The 21,639-nt window shown below is 46.8% G+C and overlaps 1 protein-coding gene across 1 annotated transcript in view; it reads left to right on the forward strand.

Annotated features, from left to right (window-relative positions):
* Positions 1–21,639, forward strand: part of TRMT44 (tRNA methyltransferase 44 homolog) — a 309,668-nt gene that overhangs the window by 259,102 nt on the left and 28,927 nt on the right. Inside the window, exon 10 of the mRNA XM_085642485.1 lies at positions 3,236–3,352. Coding sequence (XP_085498611.1) covers positions 3,236–3,352 — 117 coding nt within the window. The remainder of the gene's footprint in view (positions 1–3,235; positions 3,353–21,639) is intronic.

The following is a 21,639-nucleotide window of genomic DNA, read 5'->3' on the forward strand; positions in this document are numbered from 1 at the left end:
AATGAAAGAGCCGGGCGACAATCGGCCTCGGTGGGGCTCCCACCTTGGGCCGCCCACCCGGCACTCTATGGGCCCTCTCAACTGCGAAGAACTTCCCTAGACCCTTAGGCTGCAGATGATTGAGCACCAAGTCCTCCACGAGCAGGTCCACTGAAGTCTCGTCCGAGGCCTCCGGGACCCCGATAACGCGCACGTTGTTGCGCCTGGCCCGGCTCTCGAAGTCCTCCAGCCGACGGGCGGCGAGATCACTCTCGGTCCGCAACTTACGGACCTCGGTCTGCAGGTCCGAGACATCATCGGCGAGGCCCGTGGTCTTGATGTCCAGGGATTTGACCCGTTCATTTGTTTTGCCCAAATCCGCGCGGATCAGATTAACATCCACCAAGATGGTATCCACTTTGTGCGCCAGGGCATCAAACTGTCTCCCAATCGAAGTCTGCAGCCCGTCGAGTGCGCCCATGACATCCTGCAGTGAGAGCTCAGGGGCCAAGGGTGAGGCAGTCTTCTGTGTGTCCGGGGACTGGCTCGGTGCACCCGGTGACCCCTTCTGCTGGGCATAGCGGTCCATGTTATTGGCTTGAGTATAGGCTCCCCGCCTGGTGGCCTTAGGCTTCGGCCGGTCCACCTCTGCTTTGCCCGACATGGTGGGCTCAAGCAAGTCGGTTCAAACAGGACTGCCCTCTCTCAGCGAGAGAGATCAGGAGTGCTCCGTCTTACGATGGGTCGCCAGTGTGGCATGCAGAGCGTCCAAATGATAATAAAGCAGCCGTGAGCACTCCCTGGGCTGGGCAGACAAAGGGCGAGAAAGTGAAAGTGAAAGGATAGGGACCTCCGTCCGGCAGTTCACACCTCGCCTGGCCGCTGTTGTTCAATTAGAGGTCGGGCATCCTGCCAACTCGAGCCCCTGGCATCCCTCGGAGATGGGCCTCAATCTTCCGCCATGCATAACTCCGGTTCCCGGTGGGCAATTCGACCTCGGGTGGCATCGATCGCCTCCCTGACAAGTCATCTACACGATGCCATGCATACAAACAGGATTATATACAGGATAGACGACGGAGGGCACGAGGGTCTCGGGAGCTCAAAGCTCACGCGGCCATCTTGGTCAAGCGCTAGGCTCCTCCCCGTTTTTGGGTTTCTTAAACAAAGCGGCAAACAGGTTCTCTCTTTAAAAAAAAGGAAAGCCATACGCTTCCCTTTACATGTGTATGAGGGAGTATCACCTCCAAACCCAATGAATGAGGTGCCAGCATTTCCTCGTGCAGTTGGTGCATGTTTCCTGGGTAATTAATGTAACAGTAGCAAACAAATTTGCCCGCATCAAGCCTTTCGTATTTAGATTTCAACAGGTTGCACTGTATACCTGTGTGATTGGAGCACACATGCCTGCCCAGCCCCCGCTTTTGTGGGACACACCGGCACTGAAATAGGAAGGCACAGAGACAAGAAATGTCTGCATTAGCACCAAAATCATGTAAAAAAAAAAAAAAGCTTCCCTTATGGTGCACTTGCATACCTATCCTCTCCCAGTTGGTGAAAGGATTTTCCTTCTTTTAACAGAGCGGCGCAGACTCAGGGGATGTGCACAATTGTTTCTTTGCTGTTCCCTATAAATCTGCAATCAGACCCTTCAGAACACTTTGCCCATGGAGACAGTCCAGTGTTGGCAGACAACCATGGCAATACTAATTTACTTTTTGGGAACTTAGAGTAACGCGTCGTCAGGTAGGATTGCGTTTTGAGGATGGAATAATTAATAATCCCATCCATGCACGAGGACTCCGTGCCACGGTGTTTCTGTCCTCAAACGCAGACAGCTTTTGCTTGACCTTATTTAGGAGGTTTTTGAGTTTGAATTTGGTTGGGGTCTTCCAGAGCTCTCAAGCTTGGACAGTATTTCATGAATTTTCCAGATATCATCGTTCTGTGGACTTCTTGAAGTTATTCATTCCTGACCAAAGTAGAACACAAAGAGTGTCTTCCTAGGCCAGATAGCACATCTTTAACAAGCATTTGTAATGCAATAGGTCTTGCGTTACTGAAAGTTTGAGCTATTGGCGTTGCATTATTATTTGCAAATGCCAATAGCTTAAACTATAAATAATGTGAGAACCATTGCATTGCAAATGCTTGTTTCTTCTACATTCCTGTTCCTTTGTCTCCTTATCGTACCCTCTTCCTTATCAGTGTACTTTCTTTATTTCTCTTCTTTCTAAACTGTGCACTACAGAAAAAAAATATTATGTGTGGACATATTCTTATTAGCTGATTGTCTGATGGGTCTGTTTCTTCACTCAAACAGGTCTCTCACGGCTAGAACTCCAGCAGGTTGTGTCCATTAGCTCTTTAAAAATAAAAAAACAGAAGGGGCATATTTGTGATGGTCTTACCTGATTTTAAAATGAAAATTGTGGCACTGATTGAAAGAAGAAAAGTATCCCTCTACAAACCTGCAAACGTAACACAATCCCTATTCATTACTTTGTAAAGTGAATTAAAGTCTCTGATACTGGTTTAGGGTAGATTGGAAATGTTTTATAGAGCATTGCTACTGCTAACGCAGATCTCCCTCCAGGTTCACCGCAGAGCGTGCTCTTAATCTACTGCTGCAGCATAAGGATCTGTAGACAGATTGGCACAGTCTGAATCACCAAATTAGACAGCTCATAAACTTTCGAAAAATGTTTTGTTATAATTGGCATACAAACTAGCCACATCTGGAAGACCGTGCTAGACCAGGAGACTGGATATCAGCAGACTAGTGACAAAATATTGCAAGAAGGGAAAAAACAGCAGGTAATGCTTCTCTGTTCATGCTTTCAGGTTCTGGCGCACTATCCCTATCGACATCATATCAGCACCATCTTTCCTCCAATCATAAAACAGGACAAGAAACACCACTTCAAATAATACTGTCCTGACTCAATAGTCTACCCTTGATCTTCCCCCGACAATTGTATTTTCCCCAGAACCATGCTGCAGTTCGCTGATTTTAGGGTCACAACTTATTAGGATTTTCGTTCTAGAACAACTGGGGGGAAACATACACAAAGATGTCTGACAATTCCCAAACGCTTCACTTACTAAAAAAGACAGACGTCTTGGCTTTGTCAATGCTAGTTTCTTCATGAGCTGTTTCATGAAGCATGAAAACTTTGTTGATTTATCTTTATGTGAATGGTTTTGTGGGCATGTTATTAAAATGTTCATATTGCCTTCCCTCAATTGTTTTTAGGCAGTCTTCCTTTGAAGGATGTGGCTGAATATTTAGACAGAGAAACTCTACAGAGATTGAAGAATGAATGTGGAGGGCTACAGACTCTTCTCAGGAACAATCATCAAGTTTTTGAAGGTACCTAAAAGCATTCATGTAAATTCTTATTTCATTATATAAAATCCATTTGACTTAGTATTTGTTTACATTTTTTCAAAATATTCAAAAATATACATATACTTGCACGCTACTGGGGCCATTGTAAAAATCACTCCAGTACCATGCAGTTATGAGTAAAACCCCATTGCATGGGCAATTCCTGTGTGGGACAGTTTTTTCCAGTCATAAAATCGCACAGAACTCTTCATCTCATAGCATTGTACTGCACATATTTGTCATCTACTCAGAGCAGGTGGTACCTGTATGTGGGGGGCCTGTGGGAGGGATGGGGTATGTTCTACCATTTGAACATAACCTTGAATGAGGTTTAGCTGTTGCTGCATCCAAAGCCTTATGGAATTCTTCCAGCCTGAATTACCCGACGTGTGCAAAAAACATAACAACTCCGAATCAGGTGGAGAGAAATTCATACATAAAAACCTGTTACTTGTGCTCTACCTAACTTGTAATCAGGGCCTTATGGGTATCGTAAGACTAATTTTGGACATGTGTGATTTGGACCTCTATAGTAGAGACTGGAAACCTTTACATTTATTTTTTCTGCTTTGTATTGCTAGTAAATTCAAGAACATTTATGTTTAAAAAGGATCAAATATTTCAGTGATATTCCTACTTTCCCGCTATCTGATATCCCATCACATAGACAACTAGTGGTGAGACAGGAACTGTTTTGTACACCTTACAACCAAAAGTATGCCGCCGCTTATTATGCATGCATACTGCACAGGAGTATGCACCTTTTTCCTGCGTGAGTCCCTGGTTCCAAGGGGTGATAACCAGGACCTCGCCTTTGTGATGTAGTTGAATTCTTAATGGTCTACTTCCTAAAATCCCTCTTGGTCAGATGTGCCACAGATTTCTGGGTTTGGGCCTATATCAGCAACAATCTATAGTAGCAAAATTGCACAGCCACTGAACATGTATTTTAGACAGTCCACACAAGCTTCTTGTGTGCTACGATAATACTAAAGTTTCTAAAGTATTGTGTGTCGTTTGTAGGAAGTAAAGCTGATTTAAATTCTACATGAGAATTCAGAGATACGTGATAGGTTATATGGCATAGTGTAAACCCATTATAGTACCAAAACACACAATTATTTTTATAAATGAATGTATGAATGAAGTATTTTTTGCTTGATTAACAAAAATCATTGCAATTACTACTATTAGTACTATCTAGTGAAGTGAGGCCTTTGGTGGTCCGTAGTATCATCATGAGTAGACTGGACTATTGCAACTCCCTGTATCTGGGTGCTCCCAAGTACATTCTACAGGGGTTGCAAAGAGTCCAGTCTATGGCAGCTAAACTGGCCCTTAAGAGACAGCGTAATTCCTCCGCGACGCAGGCACTGAGGGATTTACACTGGCTTCCTATCAAGGACAGAGTCAGTTTTAAATCTTTATGTCTTGTCTTTAGAGCGCTCCATGATTCAGGTCCGCTCTCCTTACAAGAACGGCTTACCTGGTATGCGCCCAAAAGACTTCTTCGGTCCGCCAGCCAAAGCCTGGCGTCTGTTGCCAGAGTTAACTCGACAAAGCTAGGGGGCAGAGCTTTCGGCCTGGCAGCAGCCTGTCTATGGAATGAAATTCCCCTAAGCCTTAGACAAGTAGACTCTTTACTGTCATTTAGGAAAAACCTTAAGACATGGCTATTTGCCAGAAACAGCTAGTAGGTTCCCGTCTAGTGGCCGAATCGATTGGTTGCCTTATGTCATCATGGTCTCTATGCGCCAGGATACCCGTGGGGTGATAGTTGCGCGATATAAATATCTCATACAATACAATACAATACAATTAAACCATCTTATCAATTGGACAATAGATAGAAAAACACTTGTAGTTACAACTCAATGGTAAAACTATTTGTTAGCATCATTCATTTTTTTTTTAAAACCATGACAAAAATATTCTTGCCAGTTTATAAATACATTCATATATGTGGAATAAAACCAGTTAACTTTATCGATCATTATACAAATGGACTAAAAAATCAATCAGACATGGGCTGGATCATTACGTATTAAAGTGCAGACGTACGGTAAACAATAGTTCCATTGTACAAACAGGCTATAAGAGTGCATCAAATAATTTTTCATTGCAAACAAAATAACTTCTTTATTTACATTTTAATTATTACCCTAAGCGCAAAGACACTAAGGGCCAGATGTAGGTAAATCTGAAATACCAATTTCTTATTAGCGAATTTTACAGATTCGCTATTAAGAAATCGGTATTTCCTATGTAGGTGAAGATTCGGTAAAAAATACTGAATGCTTAATATTCGTTATTACCGAATCGGTAATTGAGATTCGGTAATAAGGAATACCTACCCATTCATTTCTAAGGGCTTGGAGGCCCATAGGAATGAATGTGAAGACATTCACTATTAGCGATTCGGTATTACCGATTCGCTAATAGCGGGAGCACTTTCAAGGGTGTCAAAAGGACACCCTGTTGCACCCCTGAAATGTGCATGTGTGCACATGTGGCGCACATACATGTCCTAAGGGCATGAATGTGTGCCACATGGCACTTAACAAAAATCAAAAAAGTTATTTTTTAAAGGAAATCGGTAATTACCACCAACTTGAAGTTGGTGGTAATTACCGATTTCTTAAGGCTCAAAATCACTCTTTAATGTGCTTCCTACATTGCATTTAAGGAATCGGTATTACCGAGTCCTTAAATGCAAGAGCAATAATGAATCAGTATTTACCGATTCCTTATTATCCGATTCCTTACCTACATTAGGAATGGCTAAATACCGGTCGGTAACGCTGAAATTTACCGAATTTTGGCGTTACCGACCGGTATTTAGCCACCTACATCTGGCGCCATATTCTACAAGAAGCCGTACAGTGCAAATAAGCAGAAAGAATGCATTCAAGATTTCTCTTGAAGCCACAGGATTTAATTATAATACATGTTGAACAGTCCTTGTCAAACATTTTTCAGCAGCAACTAAAGCCTTTATCAGTTGGCATAGCAGCGGAATCGACTCGCCTGATGAACAAAAAATAAGGGCCTGGACACCCGATCTGACCCCGAGCTTCAAAAATAGAGGTTTTAAAAATATGTGCTGTATTTTAAGCAATTTGGGACACGAATACTATATGCATTAAAGATTCATGTGGCCATCCACAGAGTCCACAATTGGTATCAGGCCACTCTTGAATTCAAGAAGGCGTACCCTCCTTAGTTGGGTTTATTCCCAATCTTATTCTTAAAAAACTTTGGGGGTTTTTGCAGAGAAATGGGCATTAAAGTATGGCTAGATGTGTAAAGACTGATTTGAATTAATCACATACCATGGATGATTTTTTGCAGCTAAAACAGCTTTATCCTTATTAAGAGATTTAGCTTTGATTTGCTTTTTTAGGATTCACTAATAATTGGGTATTTTCAATTCATGACGCCCAATTAGCAGACCAATGTCATGCAGGCAAGTTAAAATATGGGATCTCCAGGTAGCAGCATAAGTAGATTTTGTTATTTCAAGCCAGAAGAGAACATGAAATACATGCATTTCAAAAAAGCTCCTTGTGACACCAACCACTGTCTTTGGAGACCAAACTCCAATCTTGTTTCAGCTTGACCCACTGACCTGGGAATCTCAAAAGTTGCTTTATAAGCTTTGACTATTAATACATACAGTAGCTTTGCATCTTTCCCCCTGGTGATGCGAGAGCCATATGAAATTGTTGGCTGTAACTTTGCTCTCATGACTTTGAGAATGTGTTCATAGAATTAGCAGCACAGTGATTTTTGCAAACGTTTAACAGCATGAATTAAAGTCACAGTTTTTGCCCTTAAATCTTTAATATGGTGCTTAAAAGAAACTCTATTATCAAACTTCAATAAACGACTTCAATCCGCCCTCCTCTGGCCCTCCATGACTTAAACTTCTGATTTGCTGGACCGATTTTCATGATTTTAGTGTTTTTTCACATTCAGTTCATGGCCATTCATTAGTATATAGTCATCAAAAGAATTTATCAGTCTTTGTTAGGCAATAGGGGTTTGAGTCAAAAGGATAGTTATTTTTATATTCGTAGCATGTGTTGAGGTACTTGAGGTATTACACATGTTCAACGGTTCCTTTGTTAGATAATTTTTTTCGGCCATCGGGCTCGGACGGACTGCATCGTAGCTCTACAGTTTCGATGCCCACGCAGCCTACTGGCAAAAAAAGAAGATCGACGTGATCGAAGATCAACAAAGAAGAATACCTCACAGGTGCGATACACGTTGGAACCATGTACCGATCGAGTGCACGCATCGAACTTTCACTTTGTTGACATCCACGCCTGTCAAGAATGTCTGTCTCCGGGTAATGGAAGCGAAAAAAGAAACCTTATTTCAACAGTTCCCTCGGTGCGGGCCCAAATACTCCTATTCGGACACTCATAAAGTCTGTAATTTGTGCTTATCATCAGAAGACGAGGAACAGGGCTGCTCGGCGTGCAACATTTAAAAAAATAAGAAAACATTAGGAAGCGGAAGAGATTGGTGCCCAGTGCATAACATGGAGATGGCAGCAGAGGCAGATTTCTTGCACGGAGAATCACACAGCGAGGGTGAGATTGACGCTGAGATAACAATGCAAGGTGGGGACATCCTCGCCATCCCCACCATGTTGCCTCTGACAAATCCAGTGATAAAGAAGAGTCGGAGGTGCAGGTTGAGGAACCCATGCAGAAGACTCCGGACCTGGGTCAGGACCAAAAACAAAGATGACACCAAGGGCAGTGAGTACTATTGACCCAACCAATGCAAAAAAAATCTTACATAAACCTACCCCTCAATGCTACGGTGCATTTCACCCCTCGGGCTCTGGTGGACATTGCGAGCACGGCTCGAAGCAGAGAAGGGACAAAACTGTTCTTGATCTCAATCGGGCAACGAGGCCAAAACATGGGGATGGTACCGACACTAATTCGATACCGAAGCAGACATAATCATCGACACATACATCGGCGCAGAGGAAGACGAGCCCGGCTTTGACAACGACAAAGTCATCGGATCCAAAGAAATGCTCAACATCGAGCGACTCGAAACCCAGACATACATAGGCACCAACAAAATAAAAACAGCGTAGTCACTCTTTGATGCCGAAGAAAACCCATGTTCCCACAAAGAGCAAGACAATGACGCCTTCCGCGGCCATACCAACAGTGCCAGAGAAGCAGGCAAAAACACCACAAAAACAAGTGCCACAAGAAGAAGGACGTTTGAAGAACTGCACAAATATATGCAAAAGAGACATAAAGACACTTTCAAAAGACGCCCACAGGATTTGGAAATGCCACAACCACCAGCTGAGAGAGTGGCGACTGAACATAGGGTAACAAGGCCCATGACATTTAGCCAACCACACTCAAGATCACCTTCAACTACACAGGAGGAGAAGTGCAGGACTACATCTCAACAGGACTATGACTCAGAATTACAGGGGGATACCCACCACAGCCCAAACCCATGACACAATTATGACGTGGTTCTCCTGAGAATGATCTGAAACCATCAATTCCTACCAAAGCCCCACCACTTGATGACACATCATCTTACCACAGTATCATACAGAGGGCTGCAGATTATCATAATCGTCCCATGCAGCCCACAGAGGAAGAGACAGATTTCTTAGAGACACTCCCCCATACTGAGCGCACAGTGCAATGTCTTCCTAGGATTGACTCAATATTAAATGTCTCAAAGGACATCTTTAAGGACCCAGTAAAATCTAGGGTGCTTATTCCATGCATTGAAAGGAAATACAGGCCTTCACGTTCAGACCCAATATGCATCAGGGGTCACCCTCCAGCAAACTCCCTAGTAATCACAACTGCAAGGAAAAGAAGAGCATCCCAGGGCAGAGGGGAAGCTCCACCTCCTGACAAGGAGAGTAAGTGCATCAACGCTGCTGGGAAACGGGTGGCTACGGAATACTCCACCACTGGTGAATCGCAAATTCAGTGGGCTATCTCTCTTGCTACAACAGGGCTTCTGGGGATGACATGCAAGACATCATGCACCATCGCAGAACAATATAAAAAGAGGGGAGATGAGTTAGTAGCCGCAGGGAAACAGATCTCTAATTCAATTATAAGGTGAGCACTGGATAGTGCAAACATCGCGGCAAGAGGCTTTAAAAGCTATGTAATGCTGCGCAGGCATGCATGGCTAAGCAAATCCGACTATATGCCAGAAGTGCAACAGCATATTCTTAGCATCCCTTTGGATGGAGAACATCTCTTTGGGCCAGAAGTAGGCACGCAATTAGATAAAATAAAATAGACACAAATACTGCAAAATCAATGGGGGCTTTGCAATCTACCCCACAGAAACAGCAGCCATTTCGCCACTACCAATGGAGAGGGGCCTCCAAAACTGCCACCACACAGTCCGACTCACCAGCATCAGTAACAACATCACAAACAGACAGGCCGACGTTATTATAGAGGTGGTTGCAAATCCGGAGGAAAGGGTAGAGACACACCCTCAAACTGAGCCTCTTCTACCAAACAGTGGCATCTCAAAACTTCCCCCCCAATCACAAATCACCTGTTGGGGGAAGGCTACAAAATATCCATCATTTCTGGCCAGAAATAACATCAGATCAATGGGTCAGGGATATTGCCTGAACTAAAAGAACAACCAGCAAATTTCCCACCAGAAAGACACTTACTAAATCTGCAGCATCTACATCTGCTAAAGGAAGAAGTAAAAGCATTGCTACAAAAGTGGGCCTAGAACCGGTCCCATTCAAGCATCACAACAGGAAGGAAAGTATACTCCCTATACTTCCAAATACCCAAAAGGGATGGCTCACTATGTCCCATACTAGACTTACACCCTCTAAATCAGTACATTATATCCGAACACTTCCACATGGTAACACTTTAAGATGTAATACCATTACTACCGGAAAGCTATATCATTACTGCATTAGATTTGAAGGATGCATACTTTCCTATCCCAATCCACCTGGCACATCTCAAATAACTCTGGTGTGTGATAGGTAGGCATCACTATCAATTCAAAGTACTACCATTCCGGGTAACAGCCCCATGAGAATTCACAACATGTCTTGCTGTAGTAGCTGAAAAACTAAGAAGGGAAATCATACATTTCTTTCCCTGTCTGGCTGACTAGCTGATCAAGAGTTCCAGCAAACCAAAATGTCTACAGGACACTAAAAGGATGACAACCTTTTATTTGTAAGCTAAGTTTTATTCCTCCTGCAACACCGAGACTTAGGCAGCAACTGTCAATCTCGGAACAGTCACGTCATTACAATGCTTGCATTCCAATTGCAGAGACCATGAAGGTCCTGGAATGCAATCCCAACAATCCCCACATATCCCCTCCCTTCACAATGAAAACAAGGCAATAAAGCAATATGTACACAATAATTCTCAACTTCAAAACTAGTAAAGAAATTTAGATAATGGAAACATACTAAAAAACTGCAAAGAAAAAGGGAAAGAGAGAAAGGAATGCAACATTAACCTCATTCGATTTAACACATTGTTCATAAAATGTCAGATAGCAGTGCAAAATCTCTTACTTATTCATCACGAAATCACTAAAACTTTAGGTATGAACTGTTTTTTTTTTCTCACTGAAGTTTAAAACTTATCGTGCTGCTTTCACTGGGAATTACGGGGGCTTGTTATTTTAAAAATGAACATCGTACACTGAGTAGAGCTCTTTTTATAGTTGTGGGGAATTGTTTGAATTATTTTAATCATTCATCTTGAACTCACTGCGGTTGGGGCACCGGATCGCTCTTTTCTTTCAACGCGGTCTAGTTGATAACTCCTGGCGCCTACAAAACGAGATGCTGCGTGCGCGCGCCGCTGGCCTGAAAAGGCAAGCCCGTCTGCCCCCGTCAGCGTCCCGGAAGAGTCCGGAGCTGGAAATGCTGCCGGTTACCGGCCCCTACCTGGGAACTCTGTTGTCTACACCAAATCAAAACTTCTTGATGTGGGCGAACGGGTACAAACATGCTGCTGTAATAGTACGAATAGTATGGATGAGTCTACGCTGATTTGCCAGGTGTGCAATTGGGCAGCGGACCCTCCTGGAACCAAATGGCGGGGTCCTGGCACCAAATGGCGGTGGATGCGTGACTAAGGCGAGTAAGGGTTTCGTTCCGGGCCCGGGTTTACGGGATAACGAGCCACTGAAATTTCTCCACCCGCTCTATGAATAAACATGAAGCTCAACTTCATGATTTATTATCTGGGTCAGACCCTGTCAAGAATTCCTGTCATGCGAGGGGAGGAAAACGGTAACCAGCGAAAACGGACTACATCTCCCAGGATGCTTAGCGGTTGAGAGGTTATGTAAACAGGAGAGCTGTTACATAACTCAAGGAAAACACGCCCTTATGTAAACAGGAGAGCTGTTACATAACTCAAGGAAAACACGCCCTTATGTAAACAGGAGAGCTGTTACATAACTCAAGGAAAACACGCCCTTATGTAAACAGGAGAGCTGTTACATAACTCAAGGAAAACACGCCCTATAAAGGGAGGAACCGGGAGGTACAACGCTGTCGGATATTGTGTTTACACCGACGTACCTGCTTAGTGAAGAGCAGTGTTCCGGAGTGGTGCTCCAGTAAGGCAAGAACGGAGGTAGGTCGAGTCGTTACTCCCTGGGCCGTGTCTTGCCCCATCGTCACCTGTGAAGGACCCGGAAGCTCTACCGGATAACCATTGAGCTTCGCTTTTTGACTCGGCTGAGTCAAAGCGCAGTGGCGCTTTTGCTGGTTGGAGTCGTAACTCCCAGCCCGACCAGAGATACAGGGACTGCCAGCTGTAACGCACACCAGGAGGTGTTTGCCGCGTTACAGACTCGGAAGTCCACAGGATCGATCGAGCGGCTGCTCTCGGTTCAGTCTTCTTTGCTTGTGATTGGGGTATCGGTGACGCATCACCAGGAGGTGACTCCGCGTCCCGGTGCAGTCTGAGGAAGAGGTTGAGCGGCTGCTCCCTTCAGGTAGAGACCCCGGCTGGGTGTTTCCCTGACTCCTCGATTCTCCCCAACACTCTTCGTGCCCCTCACAGCCTACCGATTGGCATTGTCGGCCATTTCATTTCTGCCCTCTGTTGGCATACGCCGGGATCGGCGTATATGCAGAGGACGGTTAGGACCATCCGTGCTGTGGGCTGGTAACGTACTTAGCCTGGAGGATTCCAGTGACTATAACCTTTGTTTATTCCTTGTATTATTTTTGCCTTCATTAAAATAACTAAACCATCACAAGTGGTTGCGTTCTCATTATCGTGTCTGTTAAACGATCCTGAGACGTTCAGGGCGTTACAAAATATCCGACCTTAATAACACTAACTGTCTCCCGGTCGATAACAGACATGGCAACACTTGATGATGTGCTGGCTGCTTTAGCGACCGTGCAAATTGAATTGGCTGCCTCCAGGCAAGAAACAGCCGATGTAAAAGCCAGACTGGATGCTATCCAATTGGACCAGCTCACGCCCAGCACCTCCCTCACGAACCAGACCCCTGCGGTAGTAGTGGAAATGCCGGTAGCCGTCCCCTTGGCAACACCAGAGAGGTACAGTGGGGATCCTAACACAGTGCAGGTATTCCTCACACAAGTGGCGCTACATTTATCGTGCAAACCAAGGGCGTTCCCCACGAGTCAGGCTCGTGTGGCTTTCCTTATATCCTATTTGGCTGGAAACGCGGCACAATGGGCCGTACCTCTGGTGAGCAGAGACGACCCCATCTTATGTGATTGGGGTGCTTTTCGCGAGGAATTCCTGAAGGTCTTCGACAGAAGGGCTGACTCGTACACGGCGGACCGTGAAATGCTTGAGTTGAGACAGGGATCCAACGACCTGGTGCAGTATCTCAACGCGTTCCGAAGGCTGGTTGCGGAAACCAAGTGGCCTGTTGCTAAACAGACGGCGCTCTTCCATCACGGGCTGTGCGATGAGCTCAAGGACGCCGTGGCTCATATTGACCCACAACCCAAGACATGTGAGGGCCTTATCAACCTGGTATTACGGCTGGAACATAGGCTAAGTGAAAGAAAGGGGGATCATGGGAGAAAAGGAAAATCCCTTCCATCCTATGTGACAGTGGGAAGTCCTGAAACTTCCACCGCATCCAAGGGAGAACCCATGGACATCGGCGCAATACGAGCGAGCCTCACAGCCACGGAGAAAGAGTCACGCCGTAAACAAGGATTGTGCCTATATTGTGGCAAAAAAGGCCACTACGTACGTGAATGCCCTGCCAAACCGAAGACGTCACGTTATCGGGCCAACCGGTCGGTAACAGCCGTGGTGGACGTACCGGCGGAAAACTAGAGGACTCCCAGACCAAAGAAGGGGCATCTCGGAGTCACTCATCCATCCCTTCACTTTCCAACTCGGTCACTAAGGGACAACGACACCTGTTTCTCACGGTGCACGTGGGAGTGCATGACCAGTGGATACCCGTTGTGGCCATGGTGGATTCAGGGGCCACTGGCATGTTTATGGACCACAACGAGGCATGCAGGCTAGGGCTAGTGCTTCTTCCCAAAGCTGTACCCGAAGACGTCTATGCTGTAGACGGAAGGCGATTGGTGACGGGGCCCATCGGGCAGCACACGGGGGTCCTTCCGATGAGATGTGGGAGGAACCATTTGGAACAAATCGATTTTAACATCATCCGAGCGCCCCAATATGGCGTCATATTGTGATTGCCGTGGCTACAGAAACACAACCCCTCTGTGGATTGGCCAACACATCGCATCGAACTGACGTCACCGTATTGCATCCTGCATTGTGGAATAAGAACGGAATCCCTTGACGCAGATGAGAGCGGGAGTCAGACGGTGGCTACAGCGGCAGAAAAAGATGTGGCTCTCCCCCAGGCTTATCACAGTTTTGAGGATGTATTTGATGAGGTGAAGGCGGAAGTGCTACCACCACATAGACAGTTTGACTGCCAGATCGACCTGGTGCCAGGGGCCAGCGTTCCCAGCGGCAGGCTGTATGCCCTGACGGAGCCTGAAAACGTGCATCTCCAGGGGTACCTGGATAAACTCCTCAAGCTAGGATTCATCCGCCCGTCCAAGTCTCCGGCCGCCTCGCCACTCTTCTTCATCCCGAAGGCTAATGGGGAGCTGAGAGCCTGTGTGGACTTTAGGGCATTGAATGCGATAACCGTAAAGAATCGGTACCCCTTGCCTCTCATCAGTGTACTTCTGGAACAGGTCAAGAAAGCTCGTATCTACACCAAGTTGGATTTGAAAGGGGCATACCATCTGGTGCGCATGAGGGACGGAGACGAGTGGAAGACCGCCTTTAAGACCAGGTTCGGCCTTTTTGAGTACCTCGTCATGCCGTTCGGTCTGTGCAACGCCCCGGCAGCCTTTCAGTACTTTTTGAATGAGGTATTCAGAGAGGAGTTGGATATCTACGTGGTCGTATATATCGACGACATCCTCATCTATTCGTCCAGTGTGGAGGAGCACGTACACCACGTCAAAGCTGTGCTCCAAAAGCTGAGGGAAAACATGCTGTTTTGTAAACTCAGCAAGTGTGACTTCCACGTCACATCCGTGGAATTCCTCGGAGTGATGCTGAGTCCAGAGGGACAGGAGATGGCAGAACGAAAGATCAAGGCGGTGAAAGAATGGCCGGTGCCCCAAAGCGTGAAGGACGTCCAAAGTTTCATTGGCTTCGCCAACTTTTACAGGCGGTTTATAGATGGATTTTCAGGATTGGTGGCCCCAATCACACAGCTACTGAGGAAGTCCAAGGAGTTTGTCTGGTCCCCTGAAGCGAACAAAGCCTTTGAGGCCCTGAAAAGCGCCTTTGGTAAGGCGCCGGTGTTGGCTCACCCCGATCCGGATCTCCCCTACGTGGTGGAAGCGGACGCATCGGATGTGGCGCTGGGGGCTATCTTGTCCCAACGCAACCACGACACAGGGGTGCTTCATCCCGTTGCGTACATGTCCCGCAAACTCAACGACGCCGAACGCAACTACCATATTGCGGAGAAGGAGCTTCTCGCAATCAAGGACGCCTTCACCGAATGGAGGCATTGGTTGATGGGGGCAAGACATGTGGTATCGGTGTACACGGACCATCGGAACCTACAGTTCATGACGGCCACAAGACACCTTTCTCCCAGACAGCTGCGGTGGATGATCTTCTTTGCGGGGTTCAACTTCCGCATCACATATCGGCCGGGGACGGAAAACCGGAAGGCGGACGCCCTGTCCCGTCAATCTGCAGTTAAGGAACCATTGCCTGCGACCGAGCATTCCATCATTTCCCCGAGGATGGTATTGGGGGTTATCCAACCGGATACTTTCCTGAGGGGAATAAAGAGAGGGATCAGGTCATTCGCATGGCGGAGGTGGCTCCTCAGTCACAGAGAATGGCAGCTGAAGGACGGGATACCCCTGAAGGGCAGGTGCCTATTGATACCCACGCCTAGGCTAAGGAAACAAGCATTCATCTGGTGCCATGACTCTCCATGCGCAGGTCATTTGGGCTTTGAAAAAACGGTGGCTAGCATGGGACGGCATTTCTGGTGGCCAACCATGAGAGTGGATGTCAGGAGGTGGGGACAGGAGTGTCCTACGTGTGCTACCATGAAGGCCGACCATGGCCGAACCCAAGGGCTCTTACATCCACTTCCGACCCCGGATAGACCATGGGATAGCATATCACTGGACTTCGTGGTGGGCCTACCGGTAGACCAGGGGATGACGGCAATACTGGTGGTGGTGGATTACTTGACGAAAATGGGGCACTTCATCCCCTGCAAGAGAGTCCCTACGGCCGGGGAATTGGCGTCACTACTCCTAAAGAATGTGGTACGACTGCATGGATTACCTGGGGTGATCGTGTCGGACCGGGGGTCGCAGTTTACTGCGCAATTCTGGAAGACTTGGTGCACTGCGCTGCATGTTAAGACCGCCCTGTCCACCAGCTACCACCCTCAAACGGACGGCCAAACCGAGCGCCTGAACCAAACGCTCAAACAGTATCTGCGATGTTTTGTGGACCAGGGCAGGGAAGAATGGGTCGACTTGCTATGGGTTGCAGAGATAGCCTATAACAACGCCACTCACAGCTCCACACAGTCATCTCCGTTCTATAGCAACTATGGCCAACATCCCAGGTTCTTGCCATTTCTACATCCGTTCAGAGAGGACAGGATTCCCGCCACAGCGGACAGGGTGGCACACATAAAAGACACGTTGATGCGCTCAAGGGCTGTCCTAATAGAGGCCAAGAGAAGATACAAGGCTGCGGCGGACAGGAAGAGAAGGCCCGGGCCACTGTACCGCACTGGAGACTACGTCTGGATATCCACAAGAAACATGAGGTTTCGAAAGAACAGTGTGTTCCATCCCAAGTACATGGGCCCCTATCGAATTACCAAGTGTATGGGTCCCGTGAACGTGAAGGTGTGCTTGCCCCAATCATTGCGGATACACCCTGTCTTTCATGTATCATTGCTCAAACCAGCACCCTCCAAGCCGTCTGGGACACCTAGGCCGGTATGCGTGGAGTCGGAGGTGGAGTATGAAGTGTCGGGCATACGGGCGTCCAAATGGCGCAGGGGGAAGCTGTGGTACCTGGTTGCGTGGAAAGGCTATGGCCCGGAGGAGCAGTCATGGGAACCGGCTGAAGGGGTTCATGCTCCGTGCTTGGTCTCCTTGTTCCATCGGCGTTTTCCTGCCAGCGCTGGACCCGTGGGGAGCCGCTGAGAGGGAGGATGTACTGTCAAGAATTCCTGTCATGCGAGGGGAGGAAAACGGTAACCAGCGAAAACGGACTACATCTCCCAGGATGCTTAGCGGTTGAGAGGTTATGTAAACAGGAGAGCTGCTACATAACTCAAGGAAAACACGCCCTTATGTAAACAGGAGAGCTGTTACATAACTCAAGGAAAACACGCCCTTATGTAAACAGGAGAGCTGTTACGTAACTCAAGGAAAACACGCCCTTATGTAAACAGGAGAGCTGTTACATAACTCAAGGAAAACACGCCCTATAAAGGGAGGAACCGGGAGGTACAACGCTGTCGGATATTGTGTTTACACCGACGTACCTGCTTAGTGAAGAGCAGTGTTCCGGAGTGGTGCTCCAGTAAGGCAAGAACGGAGGTAGGTCGAGTCGTTACTCCCTGGGCCGTGTCTTGCCCCATCGTCACCTGTGAAGGACCCGGAAGCTCTACCGGATAACCATTGAGCTTCGCTTTTTGACTCGGCTGAGTCAAAGCGCAGTGGCGCTTTTGCTGGTTGGAGTCGTAACTCCCAGCCCGACCAGAGATACAGGGACTGCCAGCTGTAACGCACACCAGGAGGTGTTTGCCGCGTTACAGACTCGGAAGTCCACAGGATCGATCGAGCGGCTGCTCTCGGTTCAGTCTTCTTTGCTTGTGATTGGGGTATCGGTGACGCATCACCAGGAGGTGACTCCGCGTCCCGGTGCAGTCTGAGGAAGAGGTTGAGCGGCTGCTCCCTTCAGGTAGAGACCCGGCTGGGTGTTTCCCTGACTCCTCGATTCTCCCCAACACTCTTCGTGCCCCTCACAGCCTACCGATTGGCATTGTCGGCCATTTCATTTCTGCCCTCTGTTGGCATACGCCGGGATCGGCGTATATGCAGAGGACGGTTAGGACCATCCGTGCTGTGGGCTGGTAACGTACTTAGCCTGGAGGATTCCAGTGACTATAACCTTTGTTTATTCCTTGTATTATTTTTGCCTTCATTAAAATAACTAAACCTTCACAAGTGGTTGCGTTCTCATTATCGTGTCTGTTAAACGATCCTGAGACGTTCAGGGCGTTACAGACCCAGACATTATGTTTATAACAGAAACCTGGCTGAATGATGGCTCTAACCCCACAATAGCAGGGGCCATCCCATCAGGCTACCAAATCTTGAGGAAGGATCGGCCTCTAGGAAGAGGGGGTGTAGTTGGCATAATTTTTAAATCCTCACTGTCCTGCGCTACTCTCCCTGTTCAGGACATCACCGAGGCAGAAAGCCTCAGTTTTGTGATCACCATATCCGATCATCAATCTATTGCGGTTATTCTGGTTTATAGGCCACCAGGCCAGAGCGGCAAGTTTATTCAGCCATTGACTCAAGCTATTTCCCCCATTTCAGTTAAATACAGACATTGCCTTCTGCTAGGAGATTTTAATTTCCATATGGATGATCATTCTGACCCCGAGGCGACTCAGCTGCTGGAATATTTAGCTATTCTTGATTTATCCCCTTATATTGATCTCCCCACTCATGAAGAGGGCCACATGTTAGACCAAGTATTCTCCAGCGTCAGTATGGAAACTGATGCTCCCCATCCGCTGGTATGGTCGGACCACTTTCTCTTGAGTTTTAAGATTCCGAAGTCCCTATCCCATGCTCAATACAGGGAGAAGCTCCGCTCTGTCACCTTTAGACCCTATAACCAGGTTACGTCCGACAGCCTGGAGAGAGCCCTGGATAAGCACCCGATCCCTGTCAGTGGAAATCCAGAAATTGACGCCTTTGGTTTAGAGAAATGGCTTTAACAACAGGTAGCAATGTTGGCGCCCCCTTCTACGCGTAAAGCCACAAGCCAATGTGCCTCTGCGCCATGGTTTACAGATACCCTTAGGAAAAGCAGGAGTGCCTGCAAACGCTTAGAGAGAGTCTGCCTCCTGGGGTGCGTTGCGTACTTTCCCAATTTCCCCCCCTTCCCTTAGAAAAATCCTTAGACATCATGGCTACTTTGAAGTCGGGCTCCCCCTCTGACCCTTGTCCTGCAAGTATTCTGAGAAAGATTGCGGAACCTTTAAACTCTGCAGTCAATTTAGTTCTTAACTCGTCACTTGGACAAGGAACAGTACCCAGATGTTGGAAAAGGGCTAAAATCATCCCCCTTCTCAAAAAATCTACAGCGGACCCTACGGTCACAGCCAATTATAGGCCCATTTCCTTACTGTCCTTTTTTTCCAAAGTCCTGGAGAAGTACGTTAACTCTGTGCTAACAGATTACATAGAACGAAATCATGTGCTTCATAACAGCCAGTCAGGCTTTAGAACCACTCTTAGTACTGAAACAGCCCTATGGGAGGTTTCAGAAACCATTAAAGCTCAAATGGATAAAGGGGGCAGTGCTGCCTTAATATTGCTGGATTTATCCGCAGCCTTTCACACCGTGCCCCATGACCGGCTTTTGCACAGGCTAGCAGAGTGTGGTATTGGGGGCACGGTGTACAACTGGTTTGCTTCCTTCCTTATGGAGCGACAGCAGGAAATTTGGTCTCCACCTTTTACAGCTGCCATCCTTCCAATGCAAGTGGGAATCCCGCATGGCTCTATTCTGAGCCCCACTCTCTTTAATATTTAGATGGCCCTCCTTGCACGTGGAGGGGTAATAAATAAGTGTTTAACAGAGGTTTTTTCATGGCTTCGACTTAACCAGCTTAAGTGCTATCCAGAAAAATCTGAAATTATTTTTTTTCGGATGTGCCACTTGTGCGGATTGGAACTCATGGTGGCCCGGCGACATGTCCTCTCCCTCGGCCCCAGTCAATATGGTCAAAAACCTGGAAGTCAAGCTTGAATCGAGCCTAGCGATGAAGGCCCAAATCCAAGCGGTCGCTGGTTCCTGCTTCGGCTTGATAAGGATGGTTAAAACTTTCTTCCCCTCCTTCTGATGGAATCTCGTATGATCGTAGTGCAGGCCTTAATCACATCCAAGTTCGATTACGTGAACATTCTGTATCTGGGGCTGCCGGAGTATTTGCTGAATCGGCTGCAAATAGTACAGAACGCGGCGGCCAGAACTATTCTTATGGCAAATTCCAGAACACGCATGTCACCTCACCTGAAGGCGCTGCACTGGCTCCCAGTGAGAAAGAGGGTTCAGTTTAAGGCCCTTGTGCTCGCTTATCGTGCCTTTCATGATACAGGAGTAGTCTATCTGAGGAATAGGATCCAACGTTACCAACCTCAACGGGTCCTAAGATCCTCTAATCAATTCCTCATTGTGATTCCCAAAATTACGAGATCTCGGATAGGAGGTAGGTCTTTTAAGGTACTTGCTGCTCGTCTGTGGAATGAACTACCCCTACATCTTAGACTGGCTCAGGTCTTTTAGGAAACAGCTTAAAACGTGGCTGTTCCAACAATAACTCCTGGTTGTGGGGAGGGACACTCGTTTACGCTTCAGTTTTTTTAGATTAGCGCCGGGACACTCCTTGTGAGTATCCGTGCGCTTTATAAATACTTTATTTCAATTCATTTAATTTCAAGTAGGGTGACCATCACAAATGCTCATAAGTTGCGAGGACTCTCTTTACACTTCAGATTCCATTTTCTCACAAACATAACTAGCCTTAGGGCTTGGCACCACAACCACCATACTTTTGTTCCACACTTTGCCATTCCCCAGAATCACAACATGATCCTTTACCTCTTTCACCAACATCGGGGCCGAAAATCTAGAATGGCCTTTCCGAACATTGCAAGGAATCAGGAGCCTAACAAACTCCCCAACACAGACACTAGCCTTCCTCCTGGGACTGACATCAGACTTGAAGCTTTACTTTTCCTGTACATGACTTCGCACATGCAACAAACTTCTCACAATCCAGAGTTTTCCTCCCCATCTCCTCACTGTTCAAATGGGTACCCGCAACTCGGCCCCTCAATAAAGAAAAGGGAGACATTCACGTACTAATGTGCAGAGTCGTTCTCATAGCCACAACATGTCCTTGATCTTGTCATTGATCACCTTTTCCCAAACCAGCCGATGGATTTAAGGGATTTGTAGCTGGCCTTTAATTACACGATTGACTCTCTCAGCAAGGCTATTACTACGAGGATTATACAGAGAGGTCCTTGCATGTTTGACGCAATTTGTCTCCAGAAAATAACTCATTTCTTTAGTCACTAACTGGGTTCTATTGTCTGTTACTAACTCTTAGGGAAACCCTCCCCTGACAAAAACTTTCTGGGAAAAATTGATGATCACCTTCGAATTAACATTATTGACAAATTTTAACTCAGTCACTTGGACATGTAATCAATCAATACCAGGGCATACTTTGGTGCGATCCCTAGAATCCCAAATGGTCCATGATACATTGAATGCCAAGTTATGCCACGGCACCCCATTACTGACCATGCTGTTACAATACAAGGCACCGTAACTTGGACTTGTCACTTAGGACACACGTGTTGCATTTCCTCACAAAATGTTCCA

The sequence above is a fragment of the Triturus cristatus genome, chromosome 2_2 (genome assembly GCF_964204655.1).
Source record: "Triturus cristatus chromosome 2_2, aTriCri1.1, whole genome shotgun sequence".
Taxonomy (NCBI): Eukaryota; Metazoa; Chordata; class Amphibia; order Caudata; family Salamandridae; genus Triturus; species Triturus cristatus.